The sequence below is a fragment of the Camelus bactrianus genome, chromosome 5 (assembly GCF_048773025.1).
Source record: "Camelus bactrianus isolate YW-2024 breed Bactrian camel chromosome 5, ASM4877302v1, whole genome shotgun sequence".
Lineage (NCBI taxonomy): Eukaryota > Metazoa > Chordata > Mammalia > Artiodactyla > Camelidae > Camelus > Camelus bactrianus.
The window spans coordinates 24,859,773-24,878,039 of record NC_133543.1 but is presented as its reverse complement, the minus strand read 5'-3'; the positions used below and the strand labels follow the sequence as shown (position 1 = coordinate 24,878,039).

Genomic DNA, 18,267 nt, shown 5'->3' with positions numbered 1-18,267 from the left:
TGTTACCTCCCTTCAATTTTGCGCATTCAGATTTTCAGAATGTGTCCCTTCTGCTTCTAGAGTCCTCATTTCGAATAACATCATTCATTGAATTAATTGCTTAACAGGTTTCCTTTTCATCTCCTATCATAAAACTATGTTAAGGTGTTTTTATTGTTTGGTTATTTTTCTTAAGTACTTTTCCTCAGATGGTTTGCTAGAACGGTATAATCTTGAAGATGTTAGCCTCAGATAGTTTTTTTCCATCCCTTATGAATAATGTATATCTCATCTGGATATAAGATCCATGAGTTCTGCTTTTCTTTCAAGTAGTCTAGATTAACTTCCATTGTTTTTTAGCTTCTGGTGTTGATAATAAAAATACAATGACAGTTTTGCTTTTTCCCTTTATGGATAATTGTTCTTTCTGTCTGAACATTTAAAAGGTTTTCTCTTTATTTCTAAGATTAATGAATTTTATGTGCTGTACACCAGAAATCGACACAATGTAACTGACTATACTTCAATTTAAAAAAAGGTTAATGAATTTTATAAGGATATGAATAGATGTTTGTCTTTTCTCTTCAGTTCAGTCTGAAAGGTGCTTACTATGTTACGGAAATGACAGGCCAGCCAAGAAACAAGCACCACTCGGAGGGTTGGAGTACTCAGATTTATTACGCCGGCGGGCTCAGAGGGGCTTCTGCTCCAAAGCTCTGAGCACCTCCAAGACGTGCACATGAGGTTTTATAGGGTTAATTACAAGTATGGGGCTATTAGCCAATAAGGCTTAAACAACAAAAAGCAAGGAATCAGTACACTGGAGCTTATCAGTTCGGAACAGATCACGTTACTGACACTTGTTGAGCTTGGATTTACCAGTTAGCTTGTTAGCCCAGTAAACTGACACTAAACTTCAGATTTACGAGTTAGCCCGGCAGAATTTAGATCAGTAAACCAACACTTACCACACTTAGATTTGTGACTTAGCTTGTTAGCCCAGCTGGGCTTTTCCTTCACAATTGATACAGGAAAAAAGGGGGCATGTGAGGATGGCCCTGTCCCAGGTCTCAGTTCCAGGTCTTGGTTGAGTCCCTGGGACACGCCCTGCCAAGTGAAGGTCCTTGTCTTCACACAGGAAAGAATTCAAGAGCAAGCCATAGCTAAGTAAAAGTCAGTTTATTCAGAGAGGTATGCACTCCTTAGACAGAGTGCAGGCCATCTCAGAAGGCAAGAAAGAGAGAGTGACTGAAAGTTGCTGTGTTGCTGGATTTTATATGCTCACAAGTGAGAGGACCATTCCAACTACTTTGGGGAGGAGCTGGGGACTCCTAGGAATTGGGCCACTGCCCTCTCTTTGACCTTTCATGGTTAGCTTCGGAGCTGTCATGGAGCCTGTGGGTGTGTCGGTCACCATGCTAGTACACTACAGTATGTATAATGAAGTGCAAGGTCCACTGGAGGTCAAATCTCCTGCCACTTAGGCCTCAACGTCTATTGGAAGTTGATTTTTTCCACCATTTTGGTGCTAATTGCTGTAACATTCCTTCAATGGCTGTTTCCTGCCCCCTTCCTTCCTGTCTCAATTACCCTTTTCAGTTATCCAACAGAGATGTTTCTTCAGCCTAGAGAAATTTTCTTTTATTATTTACTTAATTGTTGTCTCTCCTTCATATGGTGTTGATACTGAGCAGGACCCTGTGGTCCTCCCTGGTACAAATCTTTCCCCCTATTTCTTCTTTGTAAGAAATAGGCTTTATTCAGCCTCCTTGACTTTCCCTGAATTCCAAAGGAGAGATTTAAACAGTTGTTAGTCAGGGAAGGGAAGGAATGCAGGAAGGAATAGTGGAGAAACAGTAGTACAGCCTTGGGGAACGGTCTTGGTTCCTTCTCAAGGAATATACATAACAATACCTTTGAATTCTGCAGAAACAAAGGTCCCCCTCAACCTCTGCCTCTTGTTTATAGAAAAGCTAAAGTCTCCCAGGCTTCAGATGGTTTTCTCTGGGGGACACTGGGTCCATTAGATTGCCAGCATTCTGATTAAAATTAATTTTTGTTCCCAAGGCTGTTGCCCCCCAGGATCATATCCCTGCCCCTCCCTCGAATAGAAACCGATTACTTTTATCTAAGTCTCAGAAGGCAGCTGCAAAGAGAAGAAACAAGAACTGGTTAGAACCTGTGAAGCCAAAGATGGCAGAGAATTTGACTTCCAGTGGACCTGGAGCCTCACTATATGGTCCTTGTAATACTTTAGCTTGCTAAATGACACCCCCACCCCAGCACCTTGATTGTTGACAACTGCCATGACAGCAACCAGTACAAAGAGAAAGGCAGTTGACTCCAGCACACCCAGAATGAGGACGTGATGGCAGAAGCCCATGTGGCCCAAGCCACAGCTGGAGCTGTGTCTACTGGCCATCTTGGCTGACTGCTCCCAGTGCCTTCTCACTCGAGTGCCTTTCTTCCTCTTCCCCACTCAAGCCCTTTCTTTCCTTTTCCTCTTCTGAGCAATAAAAACGCCATTCACTTTGTCCCTCTGCCTCTGCTGCCAGTTCCCTCACACCAGCGTCAAGGACCCATGCTTTCGTGGGCCCTCTAATTTAAAGGTCTCTCTGTCTGCTGACAGTGTGTCTTTTCTCCTTTTGAACACCTGTTTTTCACATACTAGTTTTCTGGATCTATCCTTCAGGTCTTTTTTTTTTTTTTCCTTTTTCTTTACTATTTCTGTTTATTCTATGTGCTTTGAGATAATCTTTGCACTTTATCTTCCAGTTTACTTATTCAAGGGTCAATAATGATCGTCTGTTTAAAAAAATTTCATCTACTCAGTTTGAAAATCATTCAAGAGTGTGTGTGTGTGTGTGTGTGTGTGTGTGTATGTGTGTGTTGCATTAGAGTTTATGTAATTACTGCAACAGTTTTTGTGCAGGTGTTTTCTAGAACTTCTCTTTCACCAGATATGTGTTCTTATTATTCACTTGTATTTTGCTCTTTCAGATGTCGAGGCCTCCAGTGGGGAGGATATAGCTCAGTTGTAGGACATGTGTTTAGCATGCATGAGGTCCTGGGTTCGAAATCCAGTACTTCCATTTAAAAAAATAATTAAATAAATAAATAAATCTAATTCCCCCCTCCTCCCAAAAAACAGCCTAAAAAATAAAAAAGAAAATACTCACATGCTGGGGCCTCTTAATATTGGTAGCCCTATTTTTCTGTGATGGCTCATTGGAAATCAGGTCTGGTTGCTGAACTATCCTTAACAGAAGGAATCCCAGAGGTCAGGATAGAGCAAATGCCTAAAGCTGAAGGACAGTCAGCCCCACTAGAGATACCTAAAGGATGTACTTGAACTGTCCTGGTTTCCAAAGTTGGGAAGACCCACCTGTCTTATGTTAGGAAAATCCAGCATATCCTGAGGGCTCAAAGGTAATCTTACCACTCGGGTTTTCCAGTACTTTAAAGCCAAACTATTCCAGGGATTCACAGCTCTCTGTTATTGCCTGGGGCTCTGATGCTTTTCTGTTAGCCACCCACAGGGCAATTTAGCTCTATGCTAAATTCCCTCTGCTGTTACTTCACTAGAGTTATAAACCTTATCTCGCAGCCTGCAGGTCAAAGCGGCTGCTTAACTTAAGAAAGTTAAGGAACTTGGAACTGGGCATAGAGAAGAACAAACCATAGTCAAGTATCCCTTAAGCCCTGGATCATTCCAGTGCCATTACATTCTAATGACTCTCAGCTGTATTGTATCTCCATTCCCTACCATTCCTCAGACTCACAGATCTAGTGGCCCACTCAACAGTTGGACTTGGATATCCCATGGATATCACAAAGGTTACATGTCCAAACTGAACTTTTGATTGTCATCTCCAAATCTATTCTCTTAGCCTGTCCTATTTCAGTAAATGCATCACCACCGTTTTTCACAGTTAATTGCTTAAGGCAATATCTTAAGATTCATTTTTGACTTCTCTCTCTCATTTTACATCCACATCCTAGTTGGTCAGCAAACCTTATTGGCTATACTTTCAAAACGTACCTAAACTCTAAACTGACCACTTCTCACCACCTCCACCTCTACCACGGACCCATGTATGTTTCTCTCCTGGTCTACTGCAGGTGCCTCCTGAATGCTCTCCATGCGTCTGCTCTTGCCCTCTACAGTTTATTCTCTAGAAACCAGAGTAGTCTATTTAAAAGGTAAAATACTGATTACCTCCAAAGGATTCTAAGAAAATCCAGACTTTGTGCCATTGCTTACAAAGCTCTCCATGGTCAGATCTCCAGGCACCTTCCAACCTTATTTTCTACCAATTACCATGAATCTGTGCACTTTAATCACATTAGCTTCCTTGTTCTTACTTAACTATGTGATAACCATCTTATCTCAAGGCCCTTACACTTGCTCATCAGTTTGTTGAGAATACTCTTCCTCCAGATTTTCTCATGATTGCCTTCCTCGTTAAACTTGTGACTTGTTCAAATCTGTTTGAATTGCCTAATGGTAAAGATTATTCCTGACCACTTTATGAAATAGATCCTCCCTTACACCCCCTATTCCACCTTAACATCTTTTAATTTTTTTAATAGAACATAGCACTACTTGAATCATATGTTTGTTTATTGTCAGGAATTCTTCCTGTCACCCTCGATGAGGAAGACTTTTTTAAATTCACTGCTATATCCTTAGCACTTAGAATAGGGCTAGGTACATAGAAGGCACTTAATAAATAATATATACTTCAAGTGACATCTTTACCAAATTTGAGTTGTATTTTAAAATGAAAAAGCAGGTATACATATGAATCTTCCTGGAAATAAATCGTGTTTTTCAAAGTATTGCTTTTTCGTTTTCTAGTTTTTAGGCTTGTTAGCAAAAAATGTAATAAACTTTTTACTCTTGCATATATTTTAAATTTCAGTTAAAGTATTTGTATTTTACTTTTCCATGAAAATACTTATATACCTGGCATCTTTTTTCATTTTAAGAATGAAATTCTATTTTCCCTGTAACGCATTCCTTGATAATATATTTATTACCAAATTCTTCACTTGTGTGTTATGTTAAAAGAAACCATATAACATTGTATAATGTTAAGGCCATTGGGAATGAAAAAAGGAAAAATACAAATAGAGACTTGATTCCTTTATGATTTTGCTAATACTCCAGTTTTTTGGGGGTTTTTTGTTTTGTTTTGGTTTTGGTTTTTTAGGTTGCTTAGAAATCCTCTTAGTTAAGAGATTAGTTTTTCTCCTTATGATGTATTCACTGTCTCTACGGGACCCCTTGTGATCCTGACCATATCTGCTATTCTTTGCTTTTTTCTTCTACTTAGAACCTCACTTTATGCCCCCATTCTCAATTTTCGATGGATAGAATCTACTTTTTTTTAAATTTTTTTTTCTTGAGGATGGGAGATAATTAGGGTTGTTGATTGATTGATTGATTGATGGAAGTCCTGGGGATTGAACCTGGAACCTCGTGCATGCTAAGCATGTGCTCTACTACTGAGCTATACACTCCTCCTCTCGGTGGATAGAATTTATTTCTATAGATTAATAAGAGAATAAAGAAAGAAAATTTAGTAAAATAACAGTAGAAACCAAAATTCAGCCTGAAAATAGGATTAGGATACATAATATAGCACATACAATTGTATGTGCAACATACTAATGCACTTATTACAACATTCTTCTGATCTCTAGGAAAGACCAATTTTAAGGCTTGTTGGTGAGGAGAGAAGTCATTGGTACAATCACTTCTCATTTCGCTCACATTTTCGAGGGGCCTCTGCATATTGCCATGGGTGGGCAGTGGGAAGCAGCACATCTGAAACTCTGGCACTTCCACGTAGCCATATGCCATTGGCAGCTGGAGAGCCTTAAAATCAGTGGCCCATATTCTCATGCACCCTTATAAACACCTGTCTGGCTTAGGACTTTAACATTTCTAAACTATTTTGTGGGAAACTACTTAATCAGAACTTTATAAATGGTTGACTTTGGTAATTAAGACATTAATTTGCTTTTATTTTTATATTTTTCCAGGTGTATGGTGGCTGATGAAGTAAGTATTTTCATGATTTTTATGTCTTTTATAAAATTTCCCAACCAGTTATATTGACTATTTACCATATACTCTGTATCTTTCATATTAAATATATGTCTATATATGGAGAGAAGAGGAGGGCAGAGAGAATGAGAATGAGAGTGTGTGTATGAATGTGTGTGCAAGGTGTACATTTGGAGCATGTGAGTGTTAACAACAGTGATCCAAAATTCTATATTGTTGCGTTCAGAAGCATGGATGCAGCCCAAATGAAGCTGAACTCTTTTCCTACTTGTCATAATACTGCTTGCTTTGAAGCTAATTTTTTAACATTTTGTTTTAAAGGTTATTGTTAATTGTTTTGTATGAGTGTGAAACATAATGTGAAAGTGGTATTTTACTATCACTGGAAAAATTGATACCTTTAAGTAGCGTGTACTTGTATATATTCATATTCATGTTTTTTCCACTAAAGTGGGGTTTCTTATTACATAAACTATGATACTCTATGTACATTCTCAGATTAACGTAAATCAATAAAGTTCTGACTTTAAATATTTTGAAAAATGTGCTGCTGATTTCATGATGCCTTTAGGGATAACAGCAAAACATATACATTTAAAAATATGTTAGAAATGAAGAAAATGGGTACTGAATTTTTTAGAAAATAGAAGTGAAACCATAAAAGATTCTCCCAATTAACTGTCTTATAGTTTTAGTTATATATAGACTCACCACTGGCTTATGTTGACAGTCTCTTCTTCAGGAAGAAAATGAATAAGAATATAACATGAATGTGAATGCCATGCAAAGTGTTGATATAGAGTATCTTGGTTTATGCTGATTTATAGTTACCAAAGTTTTTAGTTTTAAATCTTCATTCTATAGGTATTTGTTTATATTCTTTTTTTTTTTGAGTTATAGTCAGTTTACAATGTTATGTCAATTTCTGGTGTACAGCACAATTCTTCAGTCATACATGCATATACATATATTCATTTTCATATTCTTTTTCACCGTGAGCTACTACAAGGTATTGAATATATTTGCCTGTGCTATACAGTATAAACTTGTTTATCTCTTTTATATATACCAGTCAGTATCTGAAAATCTCGAACTCCCAGTTTATCCCTTCCCACCCTCCTCCCTCTGGCAACCATAAGTCTGTATTCTATGTCTGTGAGTCTGTTTCTGTTTTATATATGTTTATTTGTATAGTATTTGTTTAAACTAGATGTTACAGATAGAACTTCAACAATGTAATTAAAGAGACAGAACACAGACATTTGGGAAACAATGAACAGAAGTTTCTATTTGGGGGGCTAATTAGTTTTTAATTAGATTTTTTTTTAATGGAAGTTCTGGGGATTGAACCCAGGACCTCGTTCATGCTAAGCGTGTGCTCCACCACTTGAGCTATACCCTCCCCCATAAAATGCCATTTCTGTGGAATCTTACTGAGTTAGTATGGATGAAGGTTAGTAAATTAGAAGTCTTGAAGTAAAAAGAACCTGTATATATGTAAATTACATGAACCCTGCCTTAACCTTCATTCTGTTTCTTAATACTGTTCTTCTTTTCTTGCTGTAATCACAAAATGGTAGTAAAGTCAGAGAAGGAAATGGAGCTTATCATTTGGAGGTCAACCACATTTTGATTTTTAAAACATATATTTCGATGTGATGAATATTTGACTCAACAAATAATAGCTAAAAGCTTTAGGAGAGCAATTTTATATCTCTGTTGTTGAACCTACTGTTTTTAGATGCTCGAATACCCACTTGGAGTATTGTGTAATTTAGCTGTCTGCTGTGATGTTGCTTCCCTCGCTTTAGAAACAAATGACTTCCTTCACTTCCGTCACAGTGTAACTGCCCCCTCTTCTATTATTTTTCCACTTTTATCTTTTCCTAATGTCTTCAATCTTTGTGGAATTATATAAGCTACACATTGTATATGATAGTTAGTAACTTAAAATTAGAATGATGAGTTAAGTTCTGTTTAATTGTCTAATTGTGTGATCATTGCGTATTTCAGTTATAAAACTATACTTCACAAAATCAACAAAGCTGCAACGTTCAATAAAATTAAGTTTGCAAACCTAGCTTATACTGTTTTAATTCCCTTTTCCTCTTCTTGGTTTAATGGTAATCAAGTGTTGTTTCAAGAAATAGGTAGTAAATATGCAGAAACTTTTGTGAATTTTGTATTTCTTTAATAAGGGAATTCAGGCCACAGTCTGTAGTCAGGCTGTTGTACTATTATCTTAATTGTTTTTCAGTAGTTTTTTTGAACCACTGTCTTTGTTCTGCTATTGTTCAATTGAAAATTATTGAAAATTTTTATTCATGAAAAGATTTTAAATATAGTTAAATGTAGTTTCACATTATCACAAGCCAGGTAATTTAATTGGATATACTTGGGGGAAAATATTAAACCTACACACTTCCTACTTTATTTGTCAGGTATTTAAAGGCTGTTATTCTTTGTAGAAACTTGGTGTTCAGGAAATTTTTGTAATGTTAATTTTTTTACTTAAGAAAAATGGGATTAACATCCTGCATTTGCGTGAATAGCCTGATACTGTGTCACTAGGGACAAAATTTTGTCAGTACATGGATTCTACCTTGACTATTGAATCTATTATCAAAGTCAGAAAATTCCTACTTTCCTCCTCCTATGTAACATTTTTTGTTAGTACTCTACTTAGTCCCCTCCCCCAACCGCCGTACACACATGTATACACGCAGACAACTTTTCCAAAGTTTCCTTCCCCTTACTTGAGAAAACATTTAGCATCAGGGGAATAGTATACTAAGTAAAGTATTGCTTTCCGTCCTTTTTCAAAAGAAAAGGAAACCATTTGTCAAGGCTAACTCACTTGGCTTGGCTTACTTTGTGGCTGTTTTGGGACATACCAATAGATAAATATTTGGAACAGAGGCCATAGAGTTATCATTACGGATGCTTTTCTTTTGGTGAAGGTGGTTCTCTGGAAGAGGAGTTTGGAGGGGAGAGGCTGTGACACCCGTTCAATGCTTGCAGAAGCTTTTCTGCAGGCTGAGGTCAAGTTTGAAAAGCCTTGTCAGTTTCTCCACAGGCAGAAATCTGTAGGTGTCTGGACACAATGAAGAACTCCTTTGGAAGATTAGTTCTGATCAGAAGACCTTAACATTGATACTGTGATACAGACTCTGCCAACATTAACTTTATAGGTTTGAGGACTAAGAAATTAAACTAGACCTGAAGAATTTTCATTTTCCTTTTAAATAAGCCTACCTTGGTTTGACAAAGTGAGCTGAGATGGCAATTTTTATTCCATTTGCTTCTACATATGCTAATTACCGTTTACCAGACCCAGGTTGAATTGAACATTTTCCACTTTGAGCTCTTATTGCATCTGATTCATAACCCTTCTCTGCCCACCCATTTTTGTTGAGTGAATGGACTGATTAAGGAGTTAATACTTAATTAGCACATATGTGCCAGTTTCTGTTCTAGTGATTTACATGTATTAATTTAGTGCATCCTCAGGACAACCCTGTGGAACAGTAGTAGTAGTATTTAGAACCACCATTTTCCAGAAGAGAAAGCAGAGGCACAGATATATTAAGTAAATGCAGCTAGAATATGCTGAGAGCTGATACCTAACCTGAAATAATCCAGCTCGCAAGTCTTTTGTTGATTTTCTATACAAAGTCTCCAGGTACCAGACTTACTATGTTTTGAAACAGGATGCTTAAGTTCAGAAGAATCGGCAGGACACAGTGCTCAAATGAATGAAGGTGAATGAGAGAATGAAAGTGATGGCATTAACATTTTGTGCTGTTGAGACCGTCTGTATTCCTCTAAACCAGTATTATTTGCCTGCTTCCTTTCTTTCCTCATTTCTAAGGCCAGCTTTATTATTTATTGAATGTCCTTTTTAAAAATAAATTTTTAATTTTAGAACAGCTTTTGATTTTTTTATCCTTTCAAAAAAAACTCTTGCTTTTATTAATTTTTTTCTATTTTTTAACCTCTGTTTCATTTATTTCCTCTCTGATCTTTTTTATTTCCTTCCTTTTGCTGATTTTAGGTTTTGTTAGTTCTCTTTTTCTCCTTAATTCTTTTAGGTGGTAGGTTAGATTTTTTATTTGATTTAGATTTTTATTTGAGATTTTTCTTGTTTGTTGAGGAAGGCCTGTATTGCTATGAAATTCCTTAGAATTGCTGATTCATTGTTGACCCATTGGATTTTTAGGTGCATGTTGTTTTGTCTCCATGTGATCTTTTTTTTTGTTTTTTCTCATTTCTCTTTCATTTTTTGATTTCTGGTTTCATGGTGTTATGGTGAGAAAAGATGCTTGAAATAATTTCTATCGTTTTAAATTTGTTTCGGCTTGTTTTGTTTGCTAGTATGTGGTCTATCCTAGAAAATGTTCCATGTGTACTTGAAAAGAAAGTATATTCTGGGTTTTTGGGTTTTTTTGATGTAGTGTCCTATAGATATTAATTAAGTCTGTTTTATTGTGTCATTTGGAATCTCTGTTGCCTTCTTGACTTTTTGTTTGTAAGATCTGTCCATTGATGTCAGTGGGGTGTTAAAATCTACTATTATTGTATTCCCATCAGTTAATCCCTTTATATCTGTTTATGTTTGTTTTATGTATTTAGGTGCTCCTATACTGGGTGCATATACTAACAAGTGTGATACCCTCTTGTGTTGATCCTTCTATCATTATGCAGTGTCCTTCTTTGTCTTTCTTTATGGCCTTTTTTAAAAAGTTTATTTTGTCTGATATGAGTATTGCTACCCCTCCTTTCTTGTCATTTCCATTTCTATGAAATATCTTTTTCCATCCCCTCACTTTCAATCTATATGTGCCTTTCTCCTTAAAGTGGGTCTCCCATAGGGAACATATTGTAGGTTCTTCTTTTATTGTTCAATCTGCCACCCTATGTCTTTCAATTAGAGCATTTAGTTCATGATAATTCTGTATCAAATTGAGGAAATGCTCCTGTTTTCCTAGTTTTCTAAGAGCTTTTGTCATGACTAGGTGTTGGATTTTATCAGCTGCTTTTTCTGCACCAACTGATATAATCATACGATTTATTTCTTCTTTGTTCTATTGCAGTAGTGAATCACATTTATTGACAACCAAACATTAAACCAGTCTTGCATACCTAGGATAAATTCTACTAGATCATAGTGTATAATTCTTCTTAAACATTATTGGATTTGATTTGCTAATATTTTGTTGAGGAATTTTGCATCTCTATTCATGAGAGATACTGATCTGTAGTTTTCCTTTCTTGTAATATCTTTGTCTGTTTTGGGTAGTAGGGTAAAGCTGGCTTTATGGAATGAGTTAGGGAGTGTTCCTTTTTTTTTTCCAAAAGACAAAGCTGAATCAAATGAAAATGGCAACTCTTTTGTTGCTAAAGTCCTTAAATTTTCCATTTTTCCCTGTTGCCTGTAGAATAAAGCACTTGACAAGGTGGCTGCTACCTATGTCTTCCATTCTCTTCTTCTGCTCTTCTCAGGCATTCTTCTAGTGGCACTTCCATCTCTCTACCTATTGTACAATCTACCACTTATTATCAGTGTCATATTGGACATGTTAGTTATATTGGAGCATTAGTTTCTTTGTGTAAAGTATGAAATAATAATGCTTTTTCTCATGAGATTAATTATGTAAGTAACAGGAAGACTGTATCTCAGATATGCTTTTCCCCTATTCTATTCCCGCACATCATGACTTTTTAAGCTTTGTTATCTCTATATATGTTGTTATTTTCCTTGTATTTTTTTAATTTTTATTTTTTATTGAAGTGTAGTTGATTTAGAGTGTTTCAAGTGTATGGCAGAGTGATTTAGTTATACACATATATATCTATTCTTTTTCAGATTCTTTTCCACTATAGGTTATTACAAGATACTGAATATGGTTTTCTGTGCTATACAGTAGGTCCTTGCTGTTTCTCCATTTTATATATAATAGTGTGTATCTTTTAACACCAAATTCCAAATTTATCCTTTCTTCCCTTTCCCCTTTGGTAACCATCAGTTTGTTTTCCATGTCTGTGAGTCTGTTTCTGTTTTGTAAATAAGTTCATTTGTATCTTTTGGATTCCACATATAGTGATACTGTATGATATTTGTCTTTGTCTAGTTTACTTCACTTAGTATGATAATCTCTAGGTCCATCCATGTTGCTACAAATGGCATTATTTAATTCTTTTTTATGGTTGACTAATATTCTGGGGGGGGTGTATATGCATGCCGCCTCTTCTTTTTTTCATTCATCTGTTGATAGACTTTCAGGTTGCTTCCATGTCTTGCCTATTATAAATTGTACTACTATACAAATTGGTGTGAATGTATCCTTTTTTCTTTTTTTGTGTATTTTTTTTTTTTTTACTGAAGTATAGTCAGTTTACAATGTATCAGTTTCTGGTGTACAGCATAATGCTTCAGTCATACATGAACATGCATATATTTTCATATTCTTTTCACCATAAGTTACTACAAGATATTGAATATAGTTTCCTGTGCTATACAGTATGAACTTGTTGTTTATTTTATATTAGTTAGTATCTGCAAATCTCAAACTCCCAATTAATCCCTTCCTACCTCCTTTCCCCCCTTGGTAACCATAAATTTGTTTTCTGTGTCTGTGAGTCTGCTTCTGTTTTGTACATAAGTTCATTTGTCTTTTTTTTTTTTTTTTTTGATTCCACATGTAAGTGATGTACGGTATTTTTCTTTCTCTTTCTGGCTTACTTTACTTAGTATGATGATCTCCAGGCCCATCCATGTTGCTGCAAATGACATTATTTCATTCTTTTTTATGGCTGAGTAGTATTCCATTGTATAAATATATCATAATTTTTTTATCCAGTTATCTGTTGATGGACATTTAGGTTGTTTCTGTGTCTTGGCTATTGTAAATAGTGCTGCTATGAGCACTGGGTGCATGTATCTTTTCAAATTCGAGTTTTCTTTAGATGTATGCCCTGGAGTGGGATTATTGGATCATATGATAAATCTATTACTAGTTTTTTAAGTACCCTCTATACTGTCGTCCATAGTGACTGCACCAATTTACATTCCCACCAACACTGTAGGAGGGTTCCCTTCTCTCCACCTCCTCTCCACCATTTATTATTTGTAGACTTTTTGATGATGACCATTCTGACTGGTGTGAGGTGATACCTCATTGTTGTTTTGATTTACACTTCTCTAATAATTAGCGATGTTAAGATCTTTTCATGTGCCTATCAGCCATCTGGATGTCTTCTTTGGAGAAATTATCTGGTTAGGTCTTCAGCCTATTTTTTGGTTGGGTTGTCAATTTTTTTTATTATTAAGCTGTATGAGCTTAAGCTGTTTGTTTATTTTGGAAATTAGTCCCTAGTCAGACACATTGTTTGTAAATATTTTCTCCCAGTCCATAGGTTGTCCTTTAGTTTTGTTTATGGTTTCCTTTGTGCTGCAAAAGCTTTAAATTTAATTAGGTCCCACTTATTTATTTTTGGTTTTCTTTCCATTAGTCTAGTAGAAGGATCCATAAAAATATTGCTGCAATTTATGTCGAAGAATGTCCTGCTTTTGTTTCCCTCTATATTTTTTATAGTATCCAATCTTACATTTAGGTATTTAATCCATTTTTTACTTCACTTGTGTATATGGTTTTAGAGAATGTTCTAGTTTTATTCTTTCACATGTAGCATCCAGTTTTCCCAGCACCACTTAATGAAGAGACTGTATTTTCTCCATTGTATATTCTTGCCTTGTTTGTTGCAGCTTAATTGACCATAAGTGTGTGGTTCTATTTCTGGGTTTTCTATGCTGTTGCATTATTCTATATGTCTGTTTTTGTGCCAGTACCATACTGTTTTGATTCTTATATCTTTGTACTATAGTCTGAAGTCAAAGAGTGTGATTCTCTCAGCTCACTTCTTTCTCAAGAGTGTTTTGACTCTGGAGTCTTTTGTGTTTCAAAACAAATTAAAGAAAATTTTTTTTCCAGTTCTGTGAAAAATGCTGGTGGTAATGTGAGAAAGATCGCATCGAATCTGTAGATTGCCTTTGGTAGTAGGGCCATTTTAATAATATCAGTTCTTCCAATCCAAAAACATGATATATCTTTCCATTTGCTTGTGTCATTTTCAGTTTCTTTCCTCAGTGTCTTATGTTTTTTAGTGTACAGCTGTAAGTGTGTAGAAATGCAACAGATTTTTTGTGTATGAATTTTGTATCCCTCAACTTCACCAGATTCATTGATGAGCTCTCGTATTTTTCTGGTGGCGCCGTTAGGATTTTCTATGTATAGACTTACATCATCTGCAAACAGTGACAGTTTTACTCTTCCTTTCTAACTTGGATTCCTTTTATTTCCTTTTCTTCTCTGATTGCTTCTAACACTATGTTGAATAAAAGTGACGAGAGTGGGCATTCTTGTCTTGCTCCTGATGTTAGAGGGAATGCTCTCTTTCAGCTTTTCACGGTTGAGTATGATGTTAGCTGTGTGTTTGTCATCTTTTCTACAGCCAGCAACACTTCAGATCAGGTCTACAATTCACTAACACCCACCTCCAGATATTCTATGCATGGAGGTAATGGAGAAAAGATTCCTTTAAGTGGGTTTTGGGGCTTGGAGGTGTTTTTAAAAACTTTATTAAAATGTCTAGTATAGAGTCTTCTTGCTTTCCTTCAGGTCATACTTCAGTTTGAAATTGTCTTGAACACTAGCAATGTACAAATGCAACTGATTGGATTTTCAGTTTTAAAGACATTTACTCTGGTTTCTTTGGAATCTGATGTAATTTTGTTCAGGGCTCAGTTATTACAATGTTCTCTCAGTAATCTTGGACAAGTATCAAAATGAAACACCAAGGTGACAGCAACAGTGAGTCAAGATAGAGACAGACACAAAGCATCTTCTTGAAATATAATGTTCACAATTTACATAAGCATTGAAAGGCACAAAGCACTAATGCCATTATCTGTATCACCCTTAAGCACTGCTATTATACCTTAATATTTCCAAGTACATTGTAAGAAGGATGTTGCAAATATTCCTGCCTCACCAGTTTTTATTAAATTGAATGTTCTTAGTGGGATAGAAATTATTTCAAATTAGGAGTGTTTACAATTAATTTTCACCCTATAATTTACCTTTTTCTTTCTTTTCTTTTTTTTACTTTCTTTCTTTCTTTTTTTTTTTTTTTTTTTTAGTAATAGGCTTAAGTTTCTACAGAACTTAACAGCCCAAAGGGGCCACATCTGCATGGGGAATCAAACAACAATTCTGAACATACATAAATGGTCCAGACTTTTCATAGCAGCTAGAGATTGTTCTCAATCCAGTTCTTATTTCTTTGCATTAGAACATTTTAAAAATCATTTTCCCCTTTAGCCATTGATTAACCTACCTTTTACCCCTATATTCAACAATGTTATTGAGGGGCTTCTATTTGAAAAGTTATTACTAATATAGGTTAAGAAACATGCCCACTATCTGAGAAGCTTTCAGGAAGGAAATGAAGGGTGTCAAGTGTAGAATACTGGAAATGTTGGAAATGAAATTTACAGTATTAATATCACTTCTGTGGTACCTTTGTGGAAGGAACCATTAATTTCAGCCTCATTAAGTCAGATGGCTTGGTGGAACAGGTAGATTTGAGGTGAGTCTTATAGAAGAGGTAAGTAGAAAACCAATGCTGAAAAAGGGAAAAGGAAAATGGAGGAGTTTTTTGACTGGGTAATCTTCCATGCTTTGCAAGCTGCATTTCACAGAACTGAGGGTGGGACTTGAGGGTATGAGGCTGTGAAGTTCCTACTTTACTACAACTACAGCTCCCTCACTTTTTCTGCTTTATAAATGTTGAGTTTCTGCGTAATGTTTTATTTGAAAATGGCTTACATTGCTTTTTAAAAGATTAAGAACTGCTTTTCTAGATTCTTTGTGGTCTCTTTGTGTATTACAGTAATGCAAAATGTGTATCTTTCTCAACTTTAATCTAATTATCTTTATCTAATTTTACTCATAAGTGATCCAAAAGTTTTCAATAGAATAATTCAATCTTTGGCATTTTCTGCAAGTTTTAATTTCATTCTCATTTTCTCAAGCTATAAAGTTAATTCAGAGAGTTAAACTAGAATACATTTCTTTTTTAAAAAAATAATTTATATCATTATTTATTTATTTGTTTGTTTTAGCTTTTAGATTTTTATTTCCTCTGTATAACATTTAATTTTTAAAGGATGTACACACTAGTGGCCTGTGAATATACAGTATTTTTTAGGGTATATTTAAAATGGTAATTTGTATCACTTGATTGAAAATTTAGGCTGAGAAATCAGGAGATGTCAGAACTTATGAGTATAAAGCAAAATTCTGATCCTTCAATTAATTTGCAATGTTACAAAAGCATCCTGTAACCACAGTTTGGGGAGCAATTTGCATGGCATTGTCTCTTTAAACTAGAATGTATTTCAATGGTGATTATATTTTCCTGTTTTTCTGAAATTTTATCTATTTAAGCATATAGTAAATGACATATTTCCAGAGAGTAAAAGTTTTTAGGACATCCAAGCACCCAATTTTTTTTACCAAAGCAGTTTTGAAAGAAAGATTTTTTTCCAGATGTTTTCTATATATTCCTGCTTCTTTAAACATTGTACACTACTCATAGTTTAACCTTTTCTTTACTCAAGGTTATCACCTACTGAGACAAGTTTGGTCCCTTACTCAAATCTCCTGGACTATTTTAAGTGTCTACTTCTTATTCTTCATTTTTGCTACTCCAAGGCCTTTCTCTTCCCTGTCCTGAGTGTTTACGTATAATGAAATGGTTCTTTATGTATTTTTATTAATATTAATACTGAGGCTATTAATGATAAATAATACTGCCAAAGATAAATGAAGTAATACTCTTTGCTATTCTGTCACTTTTCAGTACACGTTTATTTAAAATCCATATTTTAGGGTATTCATAATATATCAGTTCATCAATTCAGTTGGGTTTCTTACTTTTTAAATTCTTCCTTTAGTCTCTAACACATTACTTTTTTATTCCAACATTTTCATAATATTTTTAATTTTCTTTTTCTTATTATTTTATGACATAGTGTTCACTGTGAATTTAATAAACTATTTTCTTTACTTTTAATGTCACTGATATTTCAGTAAAGTGAAATCAAGCCCAGATTAGATCTTAACATATGCAACTTCTCCACATAAATTAACTTTCATTATTTATTGTTTATTGTTATAGTCAGTAATACTTTGTAGGTAACATTTATTTTGTTTCTAAACCCAATTTGAATTTATTTCTCAGGAATTTTCTTAGATAACATTTTCATTAAAATTACTGAAGTTCAGATACATTACATTTTCTCTTTGTCAACTAGTTCCACAAAGCCAGAGTCAATTTTTTATTCTGACGTTAATAATATTTAATAAATGAGGACTGTGACTAGCATATGATGCCATTATCATAATTTTAATGTATCTCATTTCTTTTTATGGATTAAAATTGAATTTCTTAAGTAATAATTGACAAGCTGTGCACTTTTGAGCATATTCTGTATATAGATTCATTTAAGAAATTTGGAGCTGTTATTAGTTCCAGTAGAAGACAAAGGAAGAGACAGAACAGAGAAGTTATATTGAGTTTATTGGGAAAACAAGGTGCATCCCTATCCAATAAAAATGTCAGAAACCAAATATATTTCACCTTGCTAGAACACATCCCTGGGGTTTGTGTGACATTGCATTGTAAGAGAAATTACCTGTAACTCTCCCTAATACAGAGACAGCCTATTGAAATTCCACTCCAGGGAAGACGACTATATAATTTGGACCCAGGAAAATTTACCTTGACGTGAGGTCGTTGATTTTTACCCCCAGAAATCATCTCTGTATTCTCTAAATATATAAAAATTATTTTTTAAGTATTTAGTACTTTTAAGAACATGGATGGTTTTCTCTTTCTTACTCCTTGATAGTTCTGGTTTTTTCTTTATTGCCTAAGCCAATTTAAACAGCAATTTTTCTCTTTGGTAGCACTCTGTGTCTTTTTCTTAGAATGACAAATTGATTTTGCAGCCTTATTTGATTCATACTCTTGTTTCTTTTTCAGCAAATAATGCCTAATCTCAGGCTTTGGTGATTATCCTTTACTTTTTAACCTTTCAAAGCTATCTACCCAACTCATTAGGGCTCCATCTTCAGTCAATAGTGGCA

At 35.0% G+C, this 18,267-nt stretch overlaps 1 protein-coding gene across 6 annotated transcripts in view; it reads left to right on the top strand.

The window, feature by feature from the left end:
• The window catches only part of ZRANB3 (zinc finger RANBP2-type containing 3), a 216,722-nt gene that overhangs the window by 77,676 nt on the left and 120,779 nt on the right, over positions 1–18,267 (top strand). For 5 of the 6 annotated variants that reach the window (XM_045508866.2, XM_045508865.2, XM_074363564.1 and 2 more), the window contains one exon: positions 6,031–6,049. The exons of the other annotated variant lie outside the window; for it this stretch is intronic. In XM_045508866.2, coding sequence (XP_045364822.2) covers positions 6,031–6,049 — 19 coding nt within the window. The remainder of the gene's footprint in view (positions 1–6,030; positions 6,050–18,267) is intronic. 6 annotated transcript variants of the gene reach the window in all.